General features: G+C 40.4%; 1 protein-coding gene across 2 annotated transcripts in view; it reads right to left on the bottom strand.

Annotated features, from left to right (window-relative positions):
- Window positions 1–536: 536 nt before the first annotated feature.
- The window catches only part of LOC122642867 (phosphatidylinositol transfer protein 3-like), a 30,640-nt gene continuing 5,563 nt past the window's right edge, over window positions 537–25,613 (bottom strand). For both annotated transcript variants that reach the window (XM_043836470.1, XM_043836471.1), the window contains exon 6: window positions 537–1,061. In XM_043836470.1, the coding sequence (XP_043692405.1) occupies window positions 699–1,061 (363 nt within the window). In that variant the 3' untranslated portion in view covers window positions 537–698. The remainder of the gene's footprint in view (window positions 1,062–25,613) is intronic.

Consider the following 25,613-nt stretch of genomic DNA (forward strand, 5'->3'; position numbering starts at 1 on the left):
CTTTGCACACTTGTGAATGCCTAAATAAAGCTGTTGTTAAATGGATGAAATCATGAAATTGACTGAATAGGTTTTTTTGCCAAAGGTCAGCAAAATATTATAAAGAAAATAAAAGAAATGGATGTACAGGATTAACGTCCAGGCATACCCAGACGACAAAAACATGATGAAAACAAAAGAGACTTAAACTCCACCTACGACATTGCCATCAGTAGAGGATAAGTACATTAAACTTGAAACTAAGGTTCCACCTTCGGCATTGCCATTAACAGAGACATTTGAACCAAGCTAAAGAAAATCATAAAACCCCATTAGTCCATAAATCTATATCACGGTCTACATAGAATGGTTGTTGCAACTAATCTATCTAATTTTCTCTTTTGCATTTCTTAAAAAAGTGACCCATCGATTGGGAGTGGGGTCTTTTCCTTACTTGCCCACCATTCAAAACCTTAGAGAATTGCAGTTAAGCTGAGAAGCATATCATAGATGTTACCTCTTAGGAAAGATAGATGTGACCCAGGAAATTTTAGGATGGATGGATCCTAGCGTAGTTTCATTGGCCATTACATATCTAGTTTGAAAAATATATGGATCAAGTCCTTACCTTTGTTTCTCGAGTTTCAAGCTGACTCGCTCATTTGTATCACCTATGTCTGAGCCTCTGTCAAAACCTTTGCACTGTCTTTGCAGCCAAGCTAGCCTGGTATCTTCTCGTCTGACAATTTGTCAGTATCCTTTGGCTCGATTCCATCATCTCCAGAGGAAACTTCATTATCTGAACCATGTCCTGAAACCGATAACTCTGATTGCGGGAAATCGGACAAAACTGATGGAGTTAAATATCCTGAGTTAATGAAATCAGCCATCTTGCTGTCCTCCTCTTTCATCTGCTCACTATATTTTTTGTAGTCAAACCCAACCGTATTACGCCCACCAAATGCAGATTCAAGTTTGTCCATATTAAAAAGGCCCTGCATTATCTTCTGGCTTTCTGGGTCATTAGAATATACAAACTTCACTTTCTTGAATGTCTTGGGCTCTAGAAAGGGTTTCACCATCTGCCAAAAAAAAATTTAACTGTCATTTGCAATGCGGTATATTCAGGAAGAAAATTCAAACTCCAGGAGTTGGAGTACCATTTATTGAAGATCAGAAATGCAGCAAATTCAGAAAGTACTTAAATACAAGGAATTTGATCCCAAAGCAACGACATTCACTCGCTATTGAGAATTTGAGATTGCCCAAGGCCATGCAATCTTCCCCAAGCAGCAGAAGTTATACATAATATGACAATTCCCCCTTACGGTACATCAGTCGTTCAGAACCCTCCACTCGAAAAGAAAGGAGAAAACAAAGAGAGAGAGTAGAAGCAACAACCTTTTTTTTAGTAACATTGAGCTTCTTAAGGGGTTTCAGAACATGAAAGTTAGCAGGGGAAAAGAAGAATCCTGACAGGACCAAATTGCAATCAGCATCAATTGCTTTTGAAACTAGAATACCTCAAGATTAAGCATGTTTGGTAACAAGTAAATCAGTCAGCTGGCAATTCATAATTCCGTCGACAATGAACTGGATCAGGATGTTTAAATTTCTGAGAATGTTATCCAGGTAGCTCAATGATGATACTAGGCACTGAAAATTTAAAAGTAAGCTTCCCCCAAAAAAAGGAGGGGAAAAAAAGAAAGACAGACCCACAATAGGCTTAGTTAGGGTCAGAGCAACAGCAAGCAACAGAAAAACAGAAAATGTTTACTTCAATTCACTGTGGTAACAAGTTCATTTACACAAGCCATCCTAGAAGTACTCCCAATGCACTAGTATACCCTCATATGACTTTGGTCAGGTGACTTCCGACAAGGCATAGTCTGACAATTTCAAACCTATCATTTATTGGTGTCTTTAACACATGGTATGCAGGAAGCTTAACTATGAACTACTACTAGTCCCCAAAAACTGCTAATTTACCAGACCTTCCTGCACTGCAAAGAAAGCATTCAATTAAGTTTAACCATAAGCATTAGGGTTCGGAATGCTTCCAGCAAAGAAATACTTCAGCCTACTCTTTCTACATTCCTGCATTCATGTATCAACCTATGATCTGCTGAATGGCCAAAAATTCTCAAGGGAAAACTGTCACAAGCATGCCAGATGACACTGTCAATCACAATAGAAGCGTAAAAAAGTGAATACTACCCTTGAAACTAATCAACTTTCTCAATCCGCTACACATAGCTTTGCTAAAAAATTTCAACAGCCATCTTCCACATGCTAATCAAAGTTAGCCAGCCATTGGGTCCCATTATAATTGCAATTGGACTTCCTGATTATAAGTAAATCCCATCATACATTGTGTAACAATCACAAGGATTTTGACTACAGAAAGAACTCCAAATTTAAAATACTTTGCAATGATACTCAACAGAAAGTCTCTTTTCTCCAATCCAGGAACCAATTGAAACCAGGAAGCTATCAAGGATGCACCCCTTGATAATGAAAGCATTAGTGCAGAAAGAAGATAACTCTTGGATAAGGTTCCAGGTGGGCCGGGCCTGGGTTGGGGAATTGATAAAGTTTTAACCAACATGAGCCCCAAGCCTGGTTACACCTAGCTCATTTTGGTTCAAAGTTGAGCCCGAATTCAGGCTGAGTTGCACACCTACTCTTAATCACCCATCAAATCTGTTGTATTAAATGTATTTACAAAAGAATAGAAATTTCAAAATACTTCCTTTATGGTTTTCCTAGTTTCTGTCTCCTATAAGTTTTGAACCTAATACTTCCCCAAAGTTGCTTCTAGTAAAGCAAAGTATTTGGAGATCTCTAGTCCCACATTAGTTATGGAAGTGAGTAGAGTAAGCTTCATATAATATAATAGGAACTAAAAGGGTAGGTTCCACGAAAGAAAGGCTCACTATTCTCTCTCGTCTCCAGGGGCTTAGAGGTTTATTTTTAACACATGCACATGGGTGTGTCGAGCTGAGCCAGGCAGGGCCGTGCCATGGTGTGGTAAGATGAGGCCTTTGTGTGTGTGGTTTTTTTTTTTCTGGCAGCCGGACTTGAATCCGGAATTCCTTCACCGATGTCAAATAAGGTTTTTCAATGTAGGATGTCTTTTCCCGATGTCAGTCTTTGTTTGTTGAACGGCCAGAGTATGTTCTAAGTCGAGGTTTGTAAGGAACGTACCAACATGTTTTCCTCTTTGTCCGATGTTTAATGGGGTTCTACTGACATCAGATAAGCATTGTCCGATGCATCCCCGTCATTGGCAATATTTCACTATGCATCATCTAGAATCCATCAGACATCTATCCCAGCTAGTTTTTTGTTTCTCTCTGAGAGACACCTTTTGGACCCTCTTAGGCAAGTGTTTCCAAAGGGTATCTCTCCTCTATACATAAAGATGTCCTGGACACTTTAGACATGATATTCTAAGTGTTATATTCCCTTCCTTTGTTTTGCCTCCTAGTTTACTGTTTTAAGAAGTATTCTGAGTTCCACTACTCTTGTCAATTGAGCACAACATGGCTTAGTAAGTGAGTGCAACAACTACTGGAAGGCCTAAGGGGAATCTTCATCTTGGAGGTCGGTTCTTAAGAACCCATATTGCACCAGGGAGACTACAATATTAAGAAGAATAATCGGTGGCACAACTCAGCCCCACCATCATTCTTATTCATATGTAAATGTAGTGTTGAAATTGGGTTAATGTATTTGAAATTGGTAGAGGCAGTTTATCATATGATCATGATAGTAATGATACAGATGATGTTCAACCGAGTGATGAAAATCAAATGAGGAGTAAGAAGTAAAGAAAAGCTACAAACTTGGGTGATGATATGTTTGTCTATTTTGTTGATGAAGACCCTCTAACCTATCAAGAGGCTATAACTTCTCTTGATTCTGCATTCTCATATTTTTTATTTTTTATTTTTTTTTGTGATGGAAGCTATTGTGAATGAATTAGACTCTAATAGAAAATCATACTTGGGAGTAATCCGAAGGGCATAACCGTCCATTGGTAATGGCGATTAAAAGGAGTGGAGAAAGCTGTGAGAGGTTTGGATTCCTCAGTGAGCTTAATTTGCCAGAAGCCAGATTTTAAGTCAAACTTACTGTAAATCTTAGCCTGTTTGGCACGGTGGATAAGAACGTCTTTTCGCGGAATGAAATATCCGTCGAAGACAATGTGCTGGTTTAAACGTTTATAGTTTATAACCATACGTGGCAAACCTTCCACCCGGAACCAAGGTGTTGGATACTATATTTCAGAAGAAGTTGAAACCAGATAGGTCTCTTGATAAGTTTAAAGCATAGTTGGTGGTCAAAGGTTTTAAAAAAGAACATAGACTTTCTTGATACATTGTCTTTGGTTGTTAGATAGCCACTGTAAGAGTGATGACTGTCGTTGCATTAATATATAAATGATGTGAAAACAGCATTTTCTAAATGAAGCCTTGGAAGAAGAAATTTATATTAGATAACCTAAAGGTTATGTTATACAGGACAAGAACATAAATTATGTAAATTTGTCGAGTCTCTTAACGGTTTAAAGTAAGCACCTAAACTATGGCATGAAAAACTTGATATAGTTTTGAAATCAAATTGTTTTTATATAAATGATGCCGATAGATGTATGTATAGTAAGTTTAATAATGACAAAGATGTGTTTATTTGTTCTCTATGTTGAAGATATGCTAATTATGGGTACAAGTCTTGAGATTGTTGAGTCAACTAAGAACCTCCTTATGTCAAATTTTGATACAAAGGACCATAGTTGTCAAGGCGTCAGGCGACGCCTTGGTGCCTAGGAGCCTTGACAACTATGGTAGTCTTGTTGGTGTCGCCTTATGCCCAAGCCCCTCCAACGCCCGGAGTCGCTTAGACGTCGTGACAACTATGCAAAGGACATGGGAGAAGCTCATGTGATTCTAGGAATCAAAATCATCAGAACACAAGATAAAATATTGTTGTCTAAATCTCATTATATAGAGAACATACTTAAAAAGTATGGATATTATCAATACCCATCAGTGAAGACACTTTTGATTTTCGGAGGTCATTTAGACATGAGGGTCAACTGATACCTCAAGCATCAAGGAGTATTCATAAATAATCGATTCCATTTCTTACTTGATAAATTGTACTAGTCCTAACATAGCAATTTCTGTTGGAAAATTAAGCCAACCTACTTACAACCCATTATAGAACATTAGAATGCTCTAGTAAGGTTGTTAAGATATTTGAAGGGCACTATAAACTATGGTCTGCATTCTAGAGGTAGCGCGGCAGTATTGGATTTCTAACACAGGAATTGTTGGCTACTAGTGGATATATATTCATGCTAGGTGGTAGAGGGATTTCTTAGAAATTAGTTAAACAGACTTGTGGTACAAGATCCACCATGGAGGCTGAATTTATAGCTTTAGAAAAAGCTAATATAGAAGCCAAATGGTTAAGAAATATGATGGCATAAATTCCCTCAAGGCCAAAGTCTATGCCTTCACTATCACTACATTGTGATAGTCAGACTGCAATTGCTAAGGTAAAAAGTAAGGTCTATAATGGGAAAAGGAGACACATACACCTAAGACATAATCTGGTGGGATAGTATATCACAAAAGAAGAAAAAAAAAAAAAAAACAAGCAATCAACTTTGTAAGGTCAGAAAAGAATTTGGCTGATATGAAAGGATAAAGTGAGGAACGAATGTAGTAGAGCTGATGTGGGAATTACCCCGATCAGCGACAAGCTCCGAGAATAATCAACTAAGATGGTTTGGCCATATGCATCGGAGGCCTGGGGACGCCCCAGTAAGGAGGAGTGATCTGATTCCGATTGAAGGAGCTAAAAGATCTAGGGGTAGCCCTAAAATGACCATAGGTGTGGTTGTGAAGAATGACATGCATAATTTGGGTCTTGTGCCAAGTATGACCTCAGATAGAGCCTATTGGAGGGCAAAGATCCACGTTGTCGACACCATGTAGCTGAATTTTTCCTAATTTCTTGGGCTATCCTCTTTCCTTTACTTTAATTTTTCATTTTTCATTTTCCATTTCTCACTTTTCCTGTCTCAATTCTTCATTTCTCTTACTTTCCTTTCCCTACTTTGTTTTGAAAGGATCCATGTAGCCGACCCCATTTAGTTAACATAAGGCTGAGTTGTTGTTATTGTTGTTTACAAAAGCTCAAACCACCAAGATTATACATGAAACATCTAAAGGAATGAGCTTAAGGCCTATGACATAAGTCATGTGATGGATACCCCACCTATGTAAGAGGAGATCCTTAGAATCAGGTTCAAAGGGTAAAAATGAAGTCACTAGATTGATTTGTATAGTACTATCATCTTTTGGCTCATTCTGACTAGATGAGAAGGAAGTACTCACCACAATGAAAGGGGGATGAGTTTTAGACTCTTAATCAGCCATAGCTTACAAATGTTGGGGCGTTAACTATGATGCACACTATGGACTGACTTAAGTGGGTATAGGAAGTGTGGCCGCTTTCGGTGAGAATTTTAATGGCGAATTCTCTAAGTGTCCATGATTCTGAGATGGGAGCAAAGCCGGATAAAAATGTCCAAATATTTGCAAGAGACAAAAGGATCGAATGGTAGGATGTGATTAATAAATTAGTTGGCTACACCGCTAAGGAAATATTCAAGAAGTTTAACTTCACCCGTACTCTGTAGCATAGCTTATCAAACCTAGTATAGATTCAAATCCAAAAGACACCTACAATGAGGCATCTAGTGTTTTTATGTGCTCAATTATTCTATTTTGTTTAGTTGGTATTTTGTAACTTGTAGGGGAATTGTTGTATTAAATTTATTTACAAAGGAAAAGAAATTTCAAAATACCACTTTCATGGTTTTCCTAGTTTTTGTCTCCCACAAGTTTTGAACCTAAGACCTCCCTGATGGCACGACTCAGTCTCACCATCATTCTTATTTGTATGAAGTACAGTGTTTACAATTGGCAAGTGTTCGTGATTTTCCGTTCGTGTATAAAGCTCTCCTATAGTACGTGGCTGCTTAATTTCAAGTGTTAAGCCATTGAGAAAAGTCCTAAATTCTCAATTTCTTTGGTGTTATTTCCAACAGAATCCGACTACAATCGGGATCAAGCTTCCTAATTGTAAGTATATCCAATCCTAATTTACTGCATATTCACATGATTTCAATCCAATCCTACTTTACTACATATTCACATGATTTCAACTAGATGCAGAACCAACAATTCAAATCAGACTTTGCAATGACACTCAACAGAAAGGTATACATTTCTCCTTTCTAGTAACCAATTGAGGTCAAGAAGCTGTTAATGATACCACTTGATAATGAGAAGCATCAACACCAAAGAGAAGATAAAACATATTTACATGTTTATTTCTTTTCAAAAAAAACCGTGTACTTGAAAAGCTTCCATCAAAATTTCCTATATCAAAGGCCACTGAACAACCAATAAAAAATTCCCAACTATATTTTAACCCAGTCTCAAAACAGCTCCAAGGATACCTGGCAACAATCATTAAATTTATAATTATATATCCATATCCTTTTTGCTACAGTCATGTGAGAAGCTTACTATCAAGGCATCATAAAACACCACCCTCGCATGATAGAACTGAATACCGGGATTAAGTCATATCATAAGAGTAATTTTGGTTTATTAATGGTATCTGGTAATTACAACTTTTAGGGGAATTTTCTATTTTGTGTTTTAAGGTTTTAGGGGAATGTTATCTGGGCAAGCCTTGGCGCAACAGTTAAGTTGCACTATTGCAACGCAGGTTGCTGGTTGAAACATGGAAACAGCCTCTCAATGAAACGGGGGTAAGGCCAAGGTTTATCGCGCATCGTATCGGTGGGGTGATTTTAAGAGACGTACCTTGGAAACAAGAGGCTGTAAGATTAGTAGATCAAAAACGGAGTATATGATGTGTAACTTTAGTCACACTATGATGGATGATGACATGGTGAAAATTGAGGAGCGAGAGATATTTCCAAGTGACTATTTCAAATATCTAGGGTCTATCATACACAAAGAAGGTGACTTAGATGATGTTTCACAAAGAATTAAAGTAGGATGGATGAAGTGGAGAGGTGCGACCGGAGTTCTGTGTAACCGACACATTCCTTTAAAGCTAAAAGTAAAGTTTTACAGGACTTTATCCGACCGGCTATGATGCACAGGGTGGAATGTTGGACAATTAAGAAGTGCCATATAGCAAAGCAATGTGTTGCAGAGATGAGGATGTTAAGATGGATGTGCGGCAAAACTAGGAAAGCTAAAGTGAGGAATGAACGTATTAGAGCTGATGTGGGAGTTTCCCTGATCAACGACAAGCTCCGAGAATGTCGCCTGAGGTGGTTTGACCATGTGCAACGGAGGCATGGAGATGCCCAGTAAGGAGAAGTGATCTGATGCTAATTGAAGGAGCTAAAAAAGCTAGGGGCAAGCCTAACATAGGTGAGGTTATGAAGAATGACATGCATAGTCGGAGTCTTGTGCCAAATATGACCTCAGATAGAGCCTATTGGAGGGCAAGGATCCACATTATTGACATCATGTAGTTGAGATTTTCCTGAATTCCAAGGCTATCCTCTTTCCTCTTACTTTCATCTTTCATTTTCCATTACTTACCTTCCTTATACCATTTCCTCTTTAAGTTTCTCTTACTTTCCTTTCCCTTTTTGAGGACCTCAGTTTTTTTTTTCTTCTTTTCTACGTTGTTTTTGAAAGGATCCATGTAGCCGACCCAATTTAGTTGGGATAAGGTTGTGGTGTTGTTGTTGTTATCGTATCGTATTGAGAACCGTAGGATTGGAATATTTTCTCTTTGTGTTTAGTGTTTATTTATTTTTCCCTCTTTACTATTTTGCCCTTAGGGTTGTAATCATTATAAATAAAGTGGACCTCTGTCATTAATGAGAAGTCAAATCATTCTCCTAATTCTGATTCCGAAATTGGTATCAGAGCGCAAAATCCTAGGAAGATCTTTTCTTGGTTTTTGCATCGTCCTTTCTCCACTGCCGCCGCCGCCTCCTCGTCCAACATGGTAGACGGATCTCGTACCATGCACACTTGATTCCTTTTTCCACCGCGCCTCCTCCCTGCACTCTCGATGCTGCTGCTGCCGCTGCCTATCGACCGCTGGCCCTCTCCCTTCCGACGTTCCCTCTGCAGCCGCCTCCTCTGTCCGCCGCGACCTCTCCATTGCCATGCCAAATCCGCCGGCCCCTCTATTGCCAATGCTGCTCCGCCGCGACTCATCATCGCCGCACCTACACCGCCTGGCCTTCCTCTTGCCGACGCCGTCTCGCCGAAACCTTTGTCGCCACCCCCACATCCATCAGCCCTTCTCTTCCAACATGCCTCTTTTGCCGCGACCTTCGTCACCGTCCCACATCCGCCAGCCCCCTCTTACCGCGACCCCGTCGCTGCACCACATCCGTCGGCCCTCCTCTAGCCAGTGCTGACATCGTCGTGATCCATCGGTCACCGCGCCTCTCCGCAGTCGGTGTTGCCGCGCTCTTCTTGCGCTGCTTCTAAGTTCTCTTCTCCATGGTTCCCATGGGTGATGAGAATACCAATATCATTACTTATAGAATTTCTGCAAGGAAAATTATTAGTCGATCTAGCACCACTAGGCATCACACTCTCCAACCTGGAGCTATTAAGCTCAATGGTCAGAACTATCTCACTTGGTCCCGAGCATGTCTCCTCACACTTCGAGGACACAACTATTCTGGCCTTCTCACAGGAGACTCCTAAACCAGTCGATCCTATAGCTGCTACTACTTGGCTATCCAATGATGCGCTGGTAATGTCATTTCCTGCTGAATTCAACGGAACCTTCTATTAGTCCCAGCTTTGTTTTACTTAATTCGGCTAAGGAACTGTGGGATGCTGTTCGCCAGACCTACTCCTAGGCAAGAAATTATGCCTAGATTTATGAGATACGATGTCAGGTTCGTAATACTATTCAAAAGGAGCTCTCTCTTACGACATACTACTCTGCCTTGACTACCCTCTAGCAACAATTAGACTTCTATCATCCAGTTCCTATGGTGTGCCCTGATGATGCTAGAACCTTTCAAAAGGAACGGGAAATGAATACGATTTTTTGACTGGCCTCAATCCTGTGTATGACCAGGTTAGGGTGCAAATTTTGGGACGTGAAACTTTTCCCACTATCCTTCAGACTTATAATTTGGTGCAATCTGAGGAGCACCACCGGACTGTTATGATGCCTACTGTAGCTCCTGTTCGGTCTGCCCTGCTTACTACACCGCCCTCATCTACTCCTACACCCATGAACATCTCCAAGTCTTCCACCACTACACGAGCACTCGTGATGTGTGATTATTGTGGTCGCCCTCATCACGCACAGGAAACTTGTTGGAAGTTACATGGGTGCCCCAAAAATGGGCGTAATCCTAAACCAGGCGGCAATCGTTCCTAGGCACACCTCACTGAGGCATTTGACACTGCACCTCCGGCTTCCACTGTGGCACCTTTCTCTCCTAATCAGATGGCAGTTATCCAAAAATTGGTAACACAATTAACTTCTACTTCTACCTCTTCTTCTGCATCCAATCTTGCTCAGTCAAGTAATTTCTTTGTTTCCTCCTCGAGTCCTTTGTGGTTAATTGACCCTGGTGCTACTGACCATATGACTGGTAACTCCAAGGTATTTCTGGTAGAGTATTTAGAATATATTTTATTAGGGTAGTTCTGTCATTGTCTTGTTATAAGACATGACTAAGTTATATTTGTCCTTTCTTTTCTTATTTCCATATTACCTCCCCAGGGAGGTCTATGTAATTCATAGAAGATAAGTAAATGAAGCTAATATGTGTGTTGATATTTAGCAAATATATATATATATATATATATATGTGTGTATGTGTGTGTGTTGAGCATTACTCAAGACACATTATCGGTTCTCCCAAACTCTCTTCTTCTCTCCTGCTTCCTCTTGTTGTAAATCTCTTCTCTCTTACTAGAATCGATCCATCTTCAAGTTGTAACTTGATATCAAAGCCACCTCCACTGGTTTGAGAGTTGACTAAGGCTTGGTTCTTCTCTTCATCTCTTCTTGGAACCCTAGGAGGGTAGAGGGTTACATTAGAGGCTATACTATGTGAAAAAATCACACGTACTACATTCTTTGGAGCTGTATCCTTCAACTCAACAACAATGGAGAGAGATTCCCAGCTCGCAAAGTGCATTTGAAGCCCTAGAAGCTGGACAGAGCATTACCGCCAGCCTGTAGAGCATTCTGCTCATCTCTCTCTCATCTCCTCACTATTTGGAATGAGGACTGAGGCATTTGAATCGCCTGAGGAACTTCTTTCAGACCCCAACAGCTTGGTTATTGAAAGGATCTGATTGAGGAGCTTAGCTCAACTCATTGGTGCTTCCCAAGTATCGGCAGATTCTGGTTTCTCTTCTTGTTGAGTTTTTTATTGGCTGTAATGGGTGAAATGGTCCTTATTAATTGATGGTGTTAACTATTTGAATGCCTTTGGCTATTGTGGAATGGAACCAAAGTGCATATTGAGTGTTGGTTGTGACTTTTCATGTTTTTTCATCAAGAATTTGCTCTCGGGTTGCTTGTTAGCTGGACTGTTGGTTGTTGATTTATCTTCCTTGCCCTCCTTTGTTGGCTGGACTGTTGTGTAAGGTTTTTTGTTTGTTGTTGGTTTGTTGAGTATCTACATACCATGCCTGGATCTGAGGTCAGTAGACCTTTGGAAGCTTCTGCTGGTGGTTTGGATGGACTAGTTAGATTTTAGGTTTAGGAATGTAAGTAAGAGAAGGAGAGGCTGTTGGAGGAGGAGGAAGAAGAAGAGGACAAGAGAGAGGATTTGGTTGTAATGTGTTAGAGTGTAATGACTCTACACTCAACGCCTATACTACTTTATTACTAGAAATCAAAATATTACATACACCTCCCTAGAGAGGTAAAAGGTAAGAAAGGAGAAAAATAGAAAAATACATAATGAGGCAACTAGACAAAAGACTAGTTCCCAAACTACCCTTACATAACTTCTCACAACTCTAACACTCCCCCTCAAGATAGAGAATAAATGTCATGCATTCCCAGCTTGCATAGGAGAGTACCAAACTGAATAGAGGTAAGAGCCTTGGTGAAGATATCCGCCAGTTGATCACCAGTCTTCACAAAGGAGTATAGATGCATCCAGAGTCTATCTTTTCCTTGACAAAGTGTCAATCCACTTCAATGTGCTTGGTCCTGTCATGTTGCACTAGATTGTGAGCAATACTAATAGCTGCCTTGTTATCACAGTAGAGTCTCATAGGGCCTTCAATGGCAAATCCTAGTTCCTGAACAAGTCTTTTCAACTACATGAGTACACACACTCCATAAGCCATAGCTCTAAATTCTGCCTCGACACTAGATCTAGCTACAACTGGTTGTTTTTTGCTTCTCCATGTAACCAAGTTACCTCCCACAAAGGTACAATAGCCGGAGGTAAACCTCCTGTCTGTGATGGATCTAGCCCAATCAGCATCAGTAAAACCTTCCACTCTCAAGTGGTTGTGCCTGGCATACAACAGTCCTTTCCCTGGGCACGACTTCAAATATCTAAGAATACGATACACAACATCTAAATGGCCACTCTTGGGGGCATGCATAAATTGGTTCACTACTCTCACTGCATAGGAAATATCTGGGCGTGTCATAAAAAAATAAATAAGCTTCCCAACTAGCCTCTGGTACTTTCCCGCATCAACAAGAAAAGGACCACAATCTTCTCTTAGTTTATGATTCTGCTCAATAGGAGAACTTGCTGGTTTGCAACCTAACATCCTTGTCTCTGTCAGCAAATCAAGCACAAACTTTCATTGACATTTGTTGATTCCTCTCTTGGTCCTTGATACTTCAATGCCTAAGAAATACTTCAAGGGACCCAGATCTTTGATTTCAAACTGTTTAGCCAAGTAGAATTTCAGTTTATCTATCTCAGCCATATCATCTCCAGTGACTATAATATCATCAACATAGACAATGAGGGCTGTGATGGTACCATTGCCCCGCTTGGTAAAGAGAGTTTGGTCCACTTGACTCTGGGAATATCCATTCTTCAAAATAGCCTGTCTGAAGCACTCAAATCATGCCTTTAGTGACTGTTTGAGTCCATATAGTGCCTTTTTGAGGAGACACACCTTCCCTTCAGCTGAAGGTATTTTGAAGCCTGGTGGGGGTTGCATATACACTTGCTCTTCCAAGTTACCATGAAGAAAGGCATTCTTCACATCTAACTGATATAAAGGCCAATCTTTATTGGCAGCCAATGATAAAAGAACTCTTATAGAGTTGTGCTTAGCCACAGGAGCAAATGTCTCCTGATAGTCAATCTCATAGACTTGACTATACCCCTTGGCCACCAACCTTGCTTTATATCTCTCAATAGTACCATCAGATTTATACTTGATTGTATAGACCCATCTACATCCAACTGGGACACGTCCCTTGGGAAGATCCACCAATTGCCAAGTACCATTCTTTTCAAGAGCCATCATCTCCTCAGATATAGTTTGTCTCTACTTTGGGTCAGACATAGCATCAGTAACACTCCTGGGAATAAAAGCTGTAGAAAGGGCAGCAATAAAGGTAAGACCTGTAGGAGAAAGAGCATCATAGGAAACAAACTAGGCTATAGGATTAGTACAAGCTCTTTTCCCCTTTCTAACAGCAATAAGAAGGTCTAAATCAGATGCAGGAGAAGGGATATCACCTGATTGAGGAGAATGAATCTCAGGATATGGATCTGGATCCAAAGAGGACTCTTCGTAGGTCTTTCCTACATTATGCAAGCCTTCACTTCTCTTATATTTAATGTGGTAATCCTTCTCCTTACCAGAATAACTGTCAACAACCAAATCTGTATTCACATCCACATCCACAGCCCTATGCTTTCCAATGTCAAGCATAAAGGGAGAGAAAGGTTGAGGATAATGAAGGAAATCAGTAGTCTGTTCACTTCCACAATTCTCCCCCTGAAGAGGATGCTGAGATGGTGCAAAGAAAGGGACAAACTCAAGGAAAGTGACATCTTTGGAGGTGAGGCACCTGCGAGAAGATGGGTGATAGCACTTGTAACCTTTGGTAGTAAAAGAGTACCCAAGAAAGAGACACTTGAGAGCTTTGGGATCAAGTTTAGTACGATGTGATTTGTTAACATGCACATAACAAACACAGCCAAAGCCTTTAGAAGGACGAGAGAAAGCAGAAACCTGTGGAGATAAGATTTCTAAAGGAGACTTGAAATCAAGAAGTTTGGTAGGCATGCGATTAATGAGAAAGGAAGTAGTAAGAAGAGCTGCAGACCAGAAGGTCTTGGGAACATGCATGCTAATCAAGAGACTACTGGTGACCTCCAATAAATGGCGATTTTTTCTCTCAACAACGCCATTTTGTTGGGGTATGTCAACACACGTGAGCTGATGGATAATGCCATTATTAGTAAAGAAGGCTTGCAGGCCACCAAACATGTATTCTCTTTCTTTATCAGACCGAACAATTTTGATACGATATCAAACTGAGTAAGAATCATCTGATAAAAATTTTGAAATGCATCACAAACATCACTTTTATGTTTCATAAAAACAGTCCAAGTAGCACGAGAAAAATCATCAACAAATGACACAAAGTAATGATAGCCAAATAAAGAGGTAGTAGGGGAATGTCCCCAAACATCAATATGCATAATATGGAAAGGAGTAGCAGTTCTATTACCATGATATGGATAAGAAGAACGACAATGTTTGGCAAACATACATGGTTCACATTGAAAAACATGAGAAGAAGTAATAAAAGAAAATAAGTGAGGCAATTGTTTCCTCATTACAACAAAAGATGGATGGCCAAGACGACGATGCCATAACATAACAGACTCCACAGAACTATTATCATTACGTCTACACACATAGGACTAAGTTGTGGACAAAAAAAGGTCAAAAAGGTAAAGGCTTTACTCCTCACGTTCACTACCAATAATCCTTTTCGTCACCAAATCCTAAAAAAGACAGTGAGAAGGAAAAAATGTGGCATAGCAGTTCAGAGATTTAGTCAAGTGACTCACAGATAAAAGATTAAGTGTAAGGTTAGGGATATGAAGAAAAGAAGTAAGAGAAATAGATGATGTAATAGGGATACTACCCTTACCAGATATGGAGGAAAGGGAGCCGTTAGCTACCCTAACCTTATCCTTGCCAGAGAAAATGGTATAGGAATCATAATAATGGGACGTACCAGTCATTTGGTCAGTGGCACCAGAGTCAATGACCCAAGACTTGGCTGCAGTAGAAGCGGAGGTGGAGACCTGTAAAGCTAAGGATGAAGAAGAGCTGGCCACTGTGGGTGCAAGAGATATGCTCAGCTGTGACATGACCCTGCGAAACACTACATCTACCAAAGTGGAGTCATCCTGTGTAGCATCTGCCTCAGTCATCACAGAGTGTGCTCTAGCTCCCCCTTTATGGCCACCATGACCCAGTTCTCCCATAATGATCATATTTAAACCTGTCTCTCCCAACTCCACTGGCACCAACTGTCTCCACTGCTTTGTCTTTCTCACGGTTAGGCCATTGGCCTCTACCACCTCCACGGGTATCTCAGAAGAACTAGAATTGAGAGCTGACCTCTCAAAAGATGATGCTGGTGTTGGTTCCATAGCAACACGCCGAGTCTCCTCACTTTGTAAGTAACTACAGACCTCACTAAGAGATGGAAGGGGAGACCGACCTAAAATCTGGAGCCTGATTGGCTGATCATCATGGTTCAGACCACCAAGTCAAGTGAAGACATGCTCCTTTTCAAGAGTCCGATACACCTTTACTTCATCCTCTGGGTTGGTCAAGTGAAGATCCTTGTAGTGGTCATACTCCTCCAAAAGACTAAGAAAAGCATTGTACTACGCAAAAATGGTCCTGTCAACCTGCCTCATTAAGTTAATTTTTTGGTGAAGTTGATAGACCTTGGCAGAGTCACTCACTCTATCAAAAGTCTGGGAGACACTGTCCCAGATTGCCTTGGCAGTTTCTTTTCTTGTAAACCTTCTCCCAATCTCGGGTGTCATGGAGAAAATTAACCATATCATGACTGTAGAATTTTCGGTCTCCCATTTGACATAGGTAGATGAACCAAGCTCTTGAGCTTTAATAGTACCGGTAATGTACCCAAGTTTCCCTTTGCTCCTAAGGGAAAGCTTCATAGAGTATGACCAATCTAAGTAGTTAGAGCCATCAAGCTTCACAAAGGAAATCTGTGTATGTGTGCTCTCATAAACCAATTGAGGGGCAGCTAGAGTGGGCTGTGAATCAACTGAACCAAGTCTAGATGTACCCGAATAAACCATATTGTATGAGAAACAACACTTAACTATAAACCAGATTACCAACAGCAAGTGGGGAGTACACTCAACCCAAATAGAGGATTCCAATACAAAACAGAAATTCCAACAAGGAAGAAGACACATATAAGCTGGTCCTTAACACTTTCCTAGAGGTAATACTAACTTAAACAAGCTCCAATATCTCAAACAAGGTGTCTACTATCATTCTTATACCAAGAGAGAAGCCCATTGTACACCAAAAAAGCAAGAGCAAGAAATAAAGGCAATCTCAATTTTACTTGGGCAGAAAAAGGAGCACCATGAAAATGAGCTATGCTCAAATAGGGTTCTCATCCATCAAAGGAAAACACAAGAGGCATAAAGAGGACCCTTGTACGATCCTAGTGAGTTACTCCAAGCCCTAAACACATGCCGAGAGGAGGAGAAGCACAACCTGCAACTTGTAGCTGGCGGTAACCCTAGCTGAGACTGGGTGAGCTTCAAAACATCATGAGAGCCTCAACACAGCTCAAATAACACTTAAAAACACTTGAATAGGTTATATCGAACCTATTTCATGCTTCTTTAACAGTTTTCCTACATAGGAGTCTTCTCCTTGAAATCCTTTGTGAACTAGGATCTCAAAGAGAAGAAAATGAACAGAAGAGAAGAGCAGAAAACGACTCTCAAACCTAAAGCTCTGATACCAAGTTAGATTTTAGGTTTAGGAATGTAAGTAACAGAAGGAGAGGATGTTGGAGGAGGAAGAAGAAGAAGAAGACAAGAGAGAATTCGGTTGTAATGTGTTAGAGTATAATGACTCTACACTCAACACCTATATTACTTCATTACTACAAATCAGAACATTACATACACCTCCCTAGGGAGGTAAAAGGTAAGAAAGGAGAAAAATAGAAAAATACATAATGGGGCAACTAGACAAAAGGCTAGTTCCCAAACTACCCTTACATAACTTCTCACAACTCTAACAGGACTCCAGCCCACTATTACGTCCTTTGACAACCCCAACACCCAAATCTCTGTTGTGAAATTGGACAATACCAACTACTTAGACTGGTCTCAGTCGGTGAAGATGTCCCTGCGAAGTAGGAGAAAGTTGGGGTATATTACTGGCTCTATTAAGGAGCCTGCCATTACTGATCCAAGACATCTGAAGTGGGAGACTGAGAACTCCACAATTATGACATGGTTGGTTTTCTCTATGAAACCTGAAATTAGTAGGAGGTTTATGGACAAGGAAACTGCTAAGGAGATGTGGGATAGTATCACCAGGACCTATGATTGAGTTGGTGACTATGCAAAGGTGTACCAAATCCACCAAAAATTCATCAATATGAAACAGGGTGATAGAAACATCTCTGACTACTACAACATTGTTATCAGCCTGTGGCAGGAATATGATCACTATAGGTATCTTCGACTGTCCAACTCTGAAGATGAAGTCAGGGTCTACAAGAACCAGGAAGTCAAAAGGATCTTCTCTCTACTTGGTGGGCTTAATCCAGAGTATGAGCCCATTCGTCTGCAGATCTTAGGGAGGCCTCCCTTTCCATCCTTGTATGAAGTGTGTAGTTACTTGCAAAGTGAGGAAACCAGGAGAGCAACCATGGTTACCGCACCTGGAGAGATCTACTCTTGTTTCTAGTTCTCACCGAGACTGAAAGAGTGAGGGGAAATGCTAATAGAGATCATCATGAAAGATTTAAATGTGATCACTGTGGAAAGTTGGTGCACACTAAGGACAGGTATTGGGACCTTCATGGGCAGCCCCCTGGTATGTATGGTGGTTTATCTGGTGCCTGTGGTGGCAAGCGAGGGGGAGCTAGGCTCACTTTGTGACATCTGAGACTGAGACATTTGGATCCCAGTCTGCTCCTGATTCTCTTTCACAGGATGACATTGTAGCCTTCCGTCGATTGATGTCACACCTTGGTCATTCTCCTACTAGTTCTACCCTTGGAGGGTCAGCTACTTCTGCCTCAGCTCTGCAGGTCTCATCTGCACCTTCTACTGCTCTTACTTGGATCATTGACTTTGGAGCCTCTAACCACATGACTGGTATGTCACAGTATTATGATTCCTATTCCATTTGCTCTGGCCGGGACAAGGTAAGGGTTGTTGACGGTTCCCTTTCTTTTGTTTCTGATAAGGGTAATGTAAGAGTTTACTCCTTCTATTTCTCTTGAGTTTGTTCTTCATGTTCCTGATTTTGCTACTAACCTACTATCCGTCAGTCATCTAACCAAATCCTTAAATTGTTGTCACTTTCTTTCCTTCTTATTGTCTTTTCTAGGATTTGGAGACAAAGAGGGTTATTGGCAGTGGGCATGAGGAAGGACTCTATCTACTTGAACCACTATTACCTGGTTCATCTACTGCTGCAGCTTATGTTTGCGGTCAGAGTGACCGTAGTACTTTAGAGTCTATGATGCTTTGGCATCAACGTTTGGGTCATCCCACTTTTGTTGTTATGAGGAGATAGTTACCACATTTGTTTACTTCTTTTCCGTCTTCTTATGTTTTTCAATGTGAATCATGTATTGTTGCTAAACATTGTCGAACATCTTCTCCCACTACTTCTTTGTCTGGATTTCATTACTTTGTTTCATTTGTTGATGACTATTCTAGGTCCACTTGGACTGCTGTATTGAAACAAAAAAGTGATGTTTATGATGCTTTCAAGAATTTTTATCAATTTATCAGTACTTAGTTTGATATTCGAATTCAAATTATTAGGTCTAATAAGGGGGGTGAGTACATGTATGGGGGTCTCCAAAAGTTCTTTACCGATAATGGCATCATCCATCAACTGGCATGTGTTGACACCCCTTAACAAAATGGGGTGGATGAGAGAAAAAACCGCCACTTGTTGGAAATCACTAGGAGTCTTCTCTTTGGTATGCATGTGCCTAAGACTTTTTGGTCTGATGCACTTCTTACTGTTGCCTTCCTTATTAACCGGGTGCCATCTCCACTCCTTGGCTCCAAATCTCCCCTGGTATTTCTTTCTCCTCAATCCTCAGTCTTCTCCTTGCCTCCAAAAGTGTTTGGTTGTATTTGTTATGTTCATGTCAACAAATCAACCTGCAGCAAGCTTGACCCCAAAGCCCTCAAGTGCATCTTCTTGGGATACTCTGATTCAACAAAAGGGTATAAATGCTACCACCCTCCTTCCCGAAGGCGACTTCTCTCAAAAGATGTCACCTTCTTTGAGTCTGTTTCCTTTTTTTCTTCTCCTCAGCATCTTCTTCAGGGGGAGAGCATTACTAGAAGTGAACAGGATGCTGATGTTGCTAATGTCACTCCTTTTTTGTCTCCCTTGCCTACCTCCACTTCCCCATTCCTATTTGATATTGGAAAATACAAAGAAGTAGATGTTATTGATGTTGATGGTGTTGTTGATGTTGATGCTAGTGGTGGTGATGATGCTAGCAGGGAAAAAGAGCACAAGGAAAAAGAAAAAAAGTTGCTTGTATTCAAAAGAGGTGAATGCTTGAAGGGAAAAGGAAAGCAGATCTGCTAAAAGTTCTCTTTGGATCCTCATCCTCAGTGTCATCTTCCCCAGTCAGGTAACACTTCTCCTCCGGAATTAGATCTTCCCATTGCTATGAGAAAGGGAAAAAGAGCATGTACTAATCCCATAGCCCAGTTTGTCTCCTTTGACTCTATATCTCCTACAGGTATTGCCTTCTCCACTGCCCTTGAGTCTTCTTCCATTCCCAAAAATGTCACAAAGGCCTTATCCGATTCAAAGTGGATGCAAACAATGTCTGAGAAAATGGTGACTCTGGAGAAAAATAATACTTGGACATTAGTTGATCTTCCCAGGGGGAGAATTCCAGTTGGGTGTAGATGGGTTTATACCATCAAGTATAAATCGGATGGTATAGTGGAAAGATATAAAGCTTGGTTGATTGCAAAAGGGTACAGTCAAGTGTATGGCATTGACTACCAAGAGACTTTTGCCCCTGTAGCCAAGCATAACTCAATCAGGGTTCTTCTTTCAGTGGCAGCTAATAAAGATTGGCTAATGTACCAATTAGATGTGAAGAATACATTTCTTCATGGAGATTGAACAGAAGAAGTGTACATGCATCCCTCCAACTAGTTTTAAGTGTCCCTCAGCTGAAGGGAAAGTGTGTCTCTTGAAGAACGCTCTCCATGGCCTCAAGCAGTCTCCTAAGGCCTGGTTTGAGAGATTTAGACAAGTTGTCCTGAAGAATGGGAATTACCAAAGTCAAGCTGACCACACCTTGTTTATCAGGAGAGGAAATGGTACAGTCACAGTTCTCATTGTCTAGGTTGATGACTTTGTTGTAACTGGGAATGATGTCGCTAAGATAAAGAGATTGAAGTCTTATCTAGCTAAATAGTTTGAGATCAAGGACCTTGGACTCTTGAAATACTTCTTAGGTATTGAAGTATCTAGATCAAGGAAAGGAATCAATATCTGCCAGAGGAAATTTGTCTTGGACCTTTTGAAAGAGATAGGCATGATGGGGTGTAAACCAGCAATCTCCCCAATTGATCCGAATCATAAGCTTGGTGATGAATGCTGTTCTTCCCTCATAGATACAAACAAATACCAAAGATTAGTTGGAAAACTGATCTCTCTCCTTGACTCGACCAGACATCACTTATGCAGTTGGAGTTGTGAGTCAGTTTATGCATGCTCCCAAGAGTGGACATCTGGATGCGGTTTATCGCATCATTAGGTACTTGAAATCCTACCTAGGAAAGGGTCTTCTATTTGCCAGGCATGACCATTTAAAGATCGAAGGCTATACAAATGCTGATTGGGCTGGTTCAATCTTTGACAGAAGATCTACTTCTGGGTACTGCACTTTTGTGGGTGGTAATCTAGTTACCTGGACGAGCAAGAAACAACCAGTTGTAGCTAGATCCAATGCGGAGGCAGAGTTTAGAGCTATGGCTCAAGTAGTGTGTGAACTTATATGGCTGAAGAGACTACTTCAAGACTTGAGCTTTGACACCGAAGGACCAATGAGACTTTATTGTGACAACAAAGCTGCTATAAGCATTGCCCATAATCCTGTTCAACATAATCGAACCAAGCATATTGAGGTTGATCCAACTTCATCAAAGAAAAGTTGGATTCTGATTGCATTTGTACTCCTTTTGTGAAGACAGGTGATCAAGTAGCAGATATCTTCACCAAGGATCTCATTCTTGGTCTATTTAGTACCTTATTGTGCAAGCTGGGAATGTATTACATTTATTCTCCAGCTTGAGGGGGAGTATTAGAGTTATTAGAATATTTTGTATAAGGGTAGTTCTGTCATTATCTTGTTATAAGACATGACTAAGTTGTATTTTTCCTTTCTTTTCTTATTTCATGACCTCCCTTGGGAGGTCCGTGTAATTCATGGAAGATAATTAAATGAAGCTAATAGGTGTGTTGAGCATTACTCAACACACATAATTGATTCTCCCAAACTCTCTTCTTCTCTCCTCTTCTCTTCTCTCCTTCTTCCTCTTGCTGTAAATCTCCTCTCTTACTAGAATCTATCCATCTTCAAGTTCTAACTATTTAGTACCTACACCCAAGGTTTAAAGTATCGGTATCGGGTATCGTATCAGTCGGGCAATTTTAAGAGACGTATTGTAGCGTATCGTATCGTATCGGAGATACGTATCGATCAGTGCAGAAACGCATGAAAATGATCAAAATACATTTTTGGACACAAAAACAATAAAAACAAGCAATATATGTCATATATCATGCATATACACCAAGGATTTAAGTCTCGGTCCGTATCGTATCGTCTCGGCCGATACGTCTCGGTATCGGTCGTGGTCGATATGATACAGGCCGAGACGTATCTTTTTTTTTTTAAAATGCAAATGTCTCGACTGTATCGAGACATTTCGATCGAGACGTACCAATACGATACGATACGTATCGATACAGTCGAGAGTTTTTAAAAAAGATTATTTTATTATATTTAAAAAAGGATATGTATCGAGACGTATCGTTAACTTAAAAAACACATGGCCATTTCATTCTTTTCACCTAAAACTCGATTTCTAGCAGTCCTGGCGGAAAAAAGGTCTTCCCAGCTTTGAGAAACCCTTCCAAAAACACATTTAAACTTGCTTTTTGGGTAAGATTTCTTGAGGGCTTTCAATTCTTTGCCAAAAACGAACTTAGAGGAGCTGAAATCACATCATTTGGTGGATCTAACAGCCCACATTCGAATTCAAAAGCTGTTCTTAAAGGGTTAGGTAAGTTTTTTGAAAAAAACTTGAATCTTTTGCTTTAATCTTTGATTATTGGTATGTTTTTTGGTATGAATCAAAGAGAATATGTTAAACAAACATAGAAATTGCATTCTTTGTATGCATTTACAAAGATTTGGTTTCAAATCCATGTTTCTTTGACCATTTTTACCCAAAACCGAAAATTCCTTCTTTAAAATGAAAATTTTTTTTTTCTTCTTAACTTTAAAACAAATGGTAATGTTTATAAGATATGGAGTACATGTGTATTTTGATCATTTTCATGCGTTTCTGCACTGATCGATACGTATCTCCGATACGATACCCGATACCGATACTTAAATCCTTGATATACACTAAGAATTGTGAATAATGTATAACCAAACAAGTGCGGCACTTCTAAATTGTTATAAAAGATGAGATTTCTTACATGCAGAGTCACTCTATTGCCATGAAGAATGTCGGGGTGCATCAAACTCATGTTTGTAAGGGTCTTCAAGAAGAAGAGCAACTAGGATGATGTTGTGTACTAACTGAACATAAGCACAATACTGACCCTTAAGGAAGCCATTTTCGATTTTGGGTGAAAAACAGTGGATTTGAGTTCAAATCTTTGCAAATGTATACAAAGTATGCATCTAATAATTAGTTGAACCTATTATCCTTGAATCATAGCAAAAAAAAAATAACGAAAATGTAAGATTTGAAGCAAAAGATCAAGTTTTTTTCAAAAAACCTACCATTTCCCTTTTCAAGTGTTGAGTATGTCTTGTATTCCAAGGATTCGAGTGAGATGTGGATTTGACCTGACCCAACATATTTTGTAGCGCAACCTGAAGGGAGAAAAAGTTGAGATTTAGTTCGTGACGCGGAGGGTTAGGCTGATAGGCCCAACCCGTAGCAAGCGAACAAATCTCTTTGGGGGGTTCGGGGGCGATGCCCCCAAAAAAATTTTTTGGGGGTTCTAGTTTGTGTTTGGTGTAAAATATGAAAAAAGGCATGTGTATCGATATGTATCGATACCGAGACGTATCGGCCGATACGGTACGATACACACCGATACTTTAAACCATGCCTACACCCCTAGCTCTGGGTGGGATAAGGTAGTGGAGAATACAAATACATGTTCTGCTTGGTCCCTTTGGCGGTCTCCAGAGTAGGTTCAACTGAGACTTATGTCTCATCGGGTTCATGGTGTCGTAGAGACAACCCAGGAATGCACAAGCGTATCCCCAGAAAAAGATACCCGTCATGGAGTGACCATTTGTGATCCCTCCCACCTTGCTGTAACGTCTTTTAGATGGCTGACAAATCCTTATCTAATGCATACTCACACTTGATGTGTCTATGTTCGTTGCATGGGCTGAGAAAGTGTGTAGAGTTAATATTTTTCTGCTCAAGGCGTCTACCACAGTGTTCTCTTTCCCAGCCTTAAACCTCAATGCAAAGATAAAACTCTTGTAAATATTCAACCCAGTTGGCATCAATTACTGACCGATTTCTACGAGAGGAAATGAATCAGAGCTTCATGATTAGTAAACAAAATAAATTCCTTGCTAATAAGATAGTGTTACCAATGTTTCAGCACCTGTACAACTATGTAGAGCTCCAAATCACAAGTATGATATTACCTCTTGGAATCATTCAGCTTCTCACTATAGAAGCAATGGGATGACCTCCTTGCATGAGAACTCCTCCAATACCAACAAGGCAGGCATCAGTAGCAACCTCGAAGAACACCCTGTCAAAGTCTGGCAAATGTAAAAGGAGAGCCTCAATTATCTTCCATTTAATATGCTTGAAAACCTTGGTGGCTGTGGGTGACCATGCAAACTTCCCCTTGCTCTGCTTCAGACATCAATGCTGGGAGCTATGATCAAACTAAAGTATCTGATAAGCATACGATAGAAAAAAGCAAGGTCATGATAGATCCTGACTTCGGTGAGGGTTTTGGGATCCGGCCAGTCTAGGATGCTATTGACTTTTTCCGAATTATTCTCAACACCTCATAAAGACACAATAACCCAAGGAAAACAACCACAGGTAGCATGAAAAAACACTACTTGAAATTGTTATAGAGCTTCTCAGCTCTATGTACTCTCATGACTTGTCTCTGGTGATCAGTATGATTGTCCTCTTATCTACCAATAAAGGGACAAAAAACCTCAGTCATAACACACACATAAAAGTACTTGGTGCGTTTGTAAGATTGAAGGGAATGACTCTCCACTCAAACAGTCCATTTTTTATCTTGAATGCAGTCTTCCACTCATCGCCTGGGTGGATACAAATTTGATGGTATTAGCTTTTAAGGTCAATTTTGGAGAAGACCTTAGCACCGGACAACATGTCTCATATATCATCTAGCTTTGTGATAAGAAATATGCATTTCACCATATTCTTGTTGATGGCTTGGCTGCCAATGCAGATACGCCGATAACCATCTTTCAGTGTAAGTAAAGTAGGTATTGTGCAAGGGTTCAAGCTCTCGCATATATAGCCCTTTCTCAACAGTTCATCAACCTGTCGCTTCAACTCTGAATGCTCTATAGGGCTCAATGTGTAAGCGACTAAGCGGGCAGGTTAGGTAATACTGATCTTGGCACCAAATCAATAGTATATTGAATATCACGAATAGGGCGGCTCATCTGGAAACTCCTCAGGCACTCAATCTAAGAAGTCCGATTTCAAATCCTATTTGTCTTGGGAAGCTTAACCTTAGGCTAAGAGGCTACTTCCCTAGTGACAAGAACCAATATGAGTCTTGAATCCTTGCTAGACTCTAGAAACTCTTTTTGCAGTAGTGCCAACAGCTTCTTCTCACTGTGAGCCTGCTTCTGATTGGTCTTCAATGCTTTGCACCAAGCTTGCTCAGTTGGGATGTTGATAGGCTCAAATACATAGTTGTCAAGGCGTCACCTACAAGTCTAGGCACCTTGGTCGCCTAGGCGGGTGTCTTGGTCGCCTAGGAAGGTGCCTT

The sequence above is a fragment of the Telopea speciosissima genome, chromosome 10 (assembly GCF_018873765.1).
Source record: "Telopea speciosissima isolate NSW1024214 ecotype Mountain lineage chromosome 10, Tspe_v1, whole genome shotgun sequence".
In the NCBI taxonomy this organism is placed as follows: domain Eukaryota; kingdom Viridiplantae; phylum Streptophyta; class Magnoliopsida; order Proteales; family Proteaceae; genus Telopea; species Telopea speciosissima.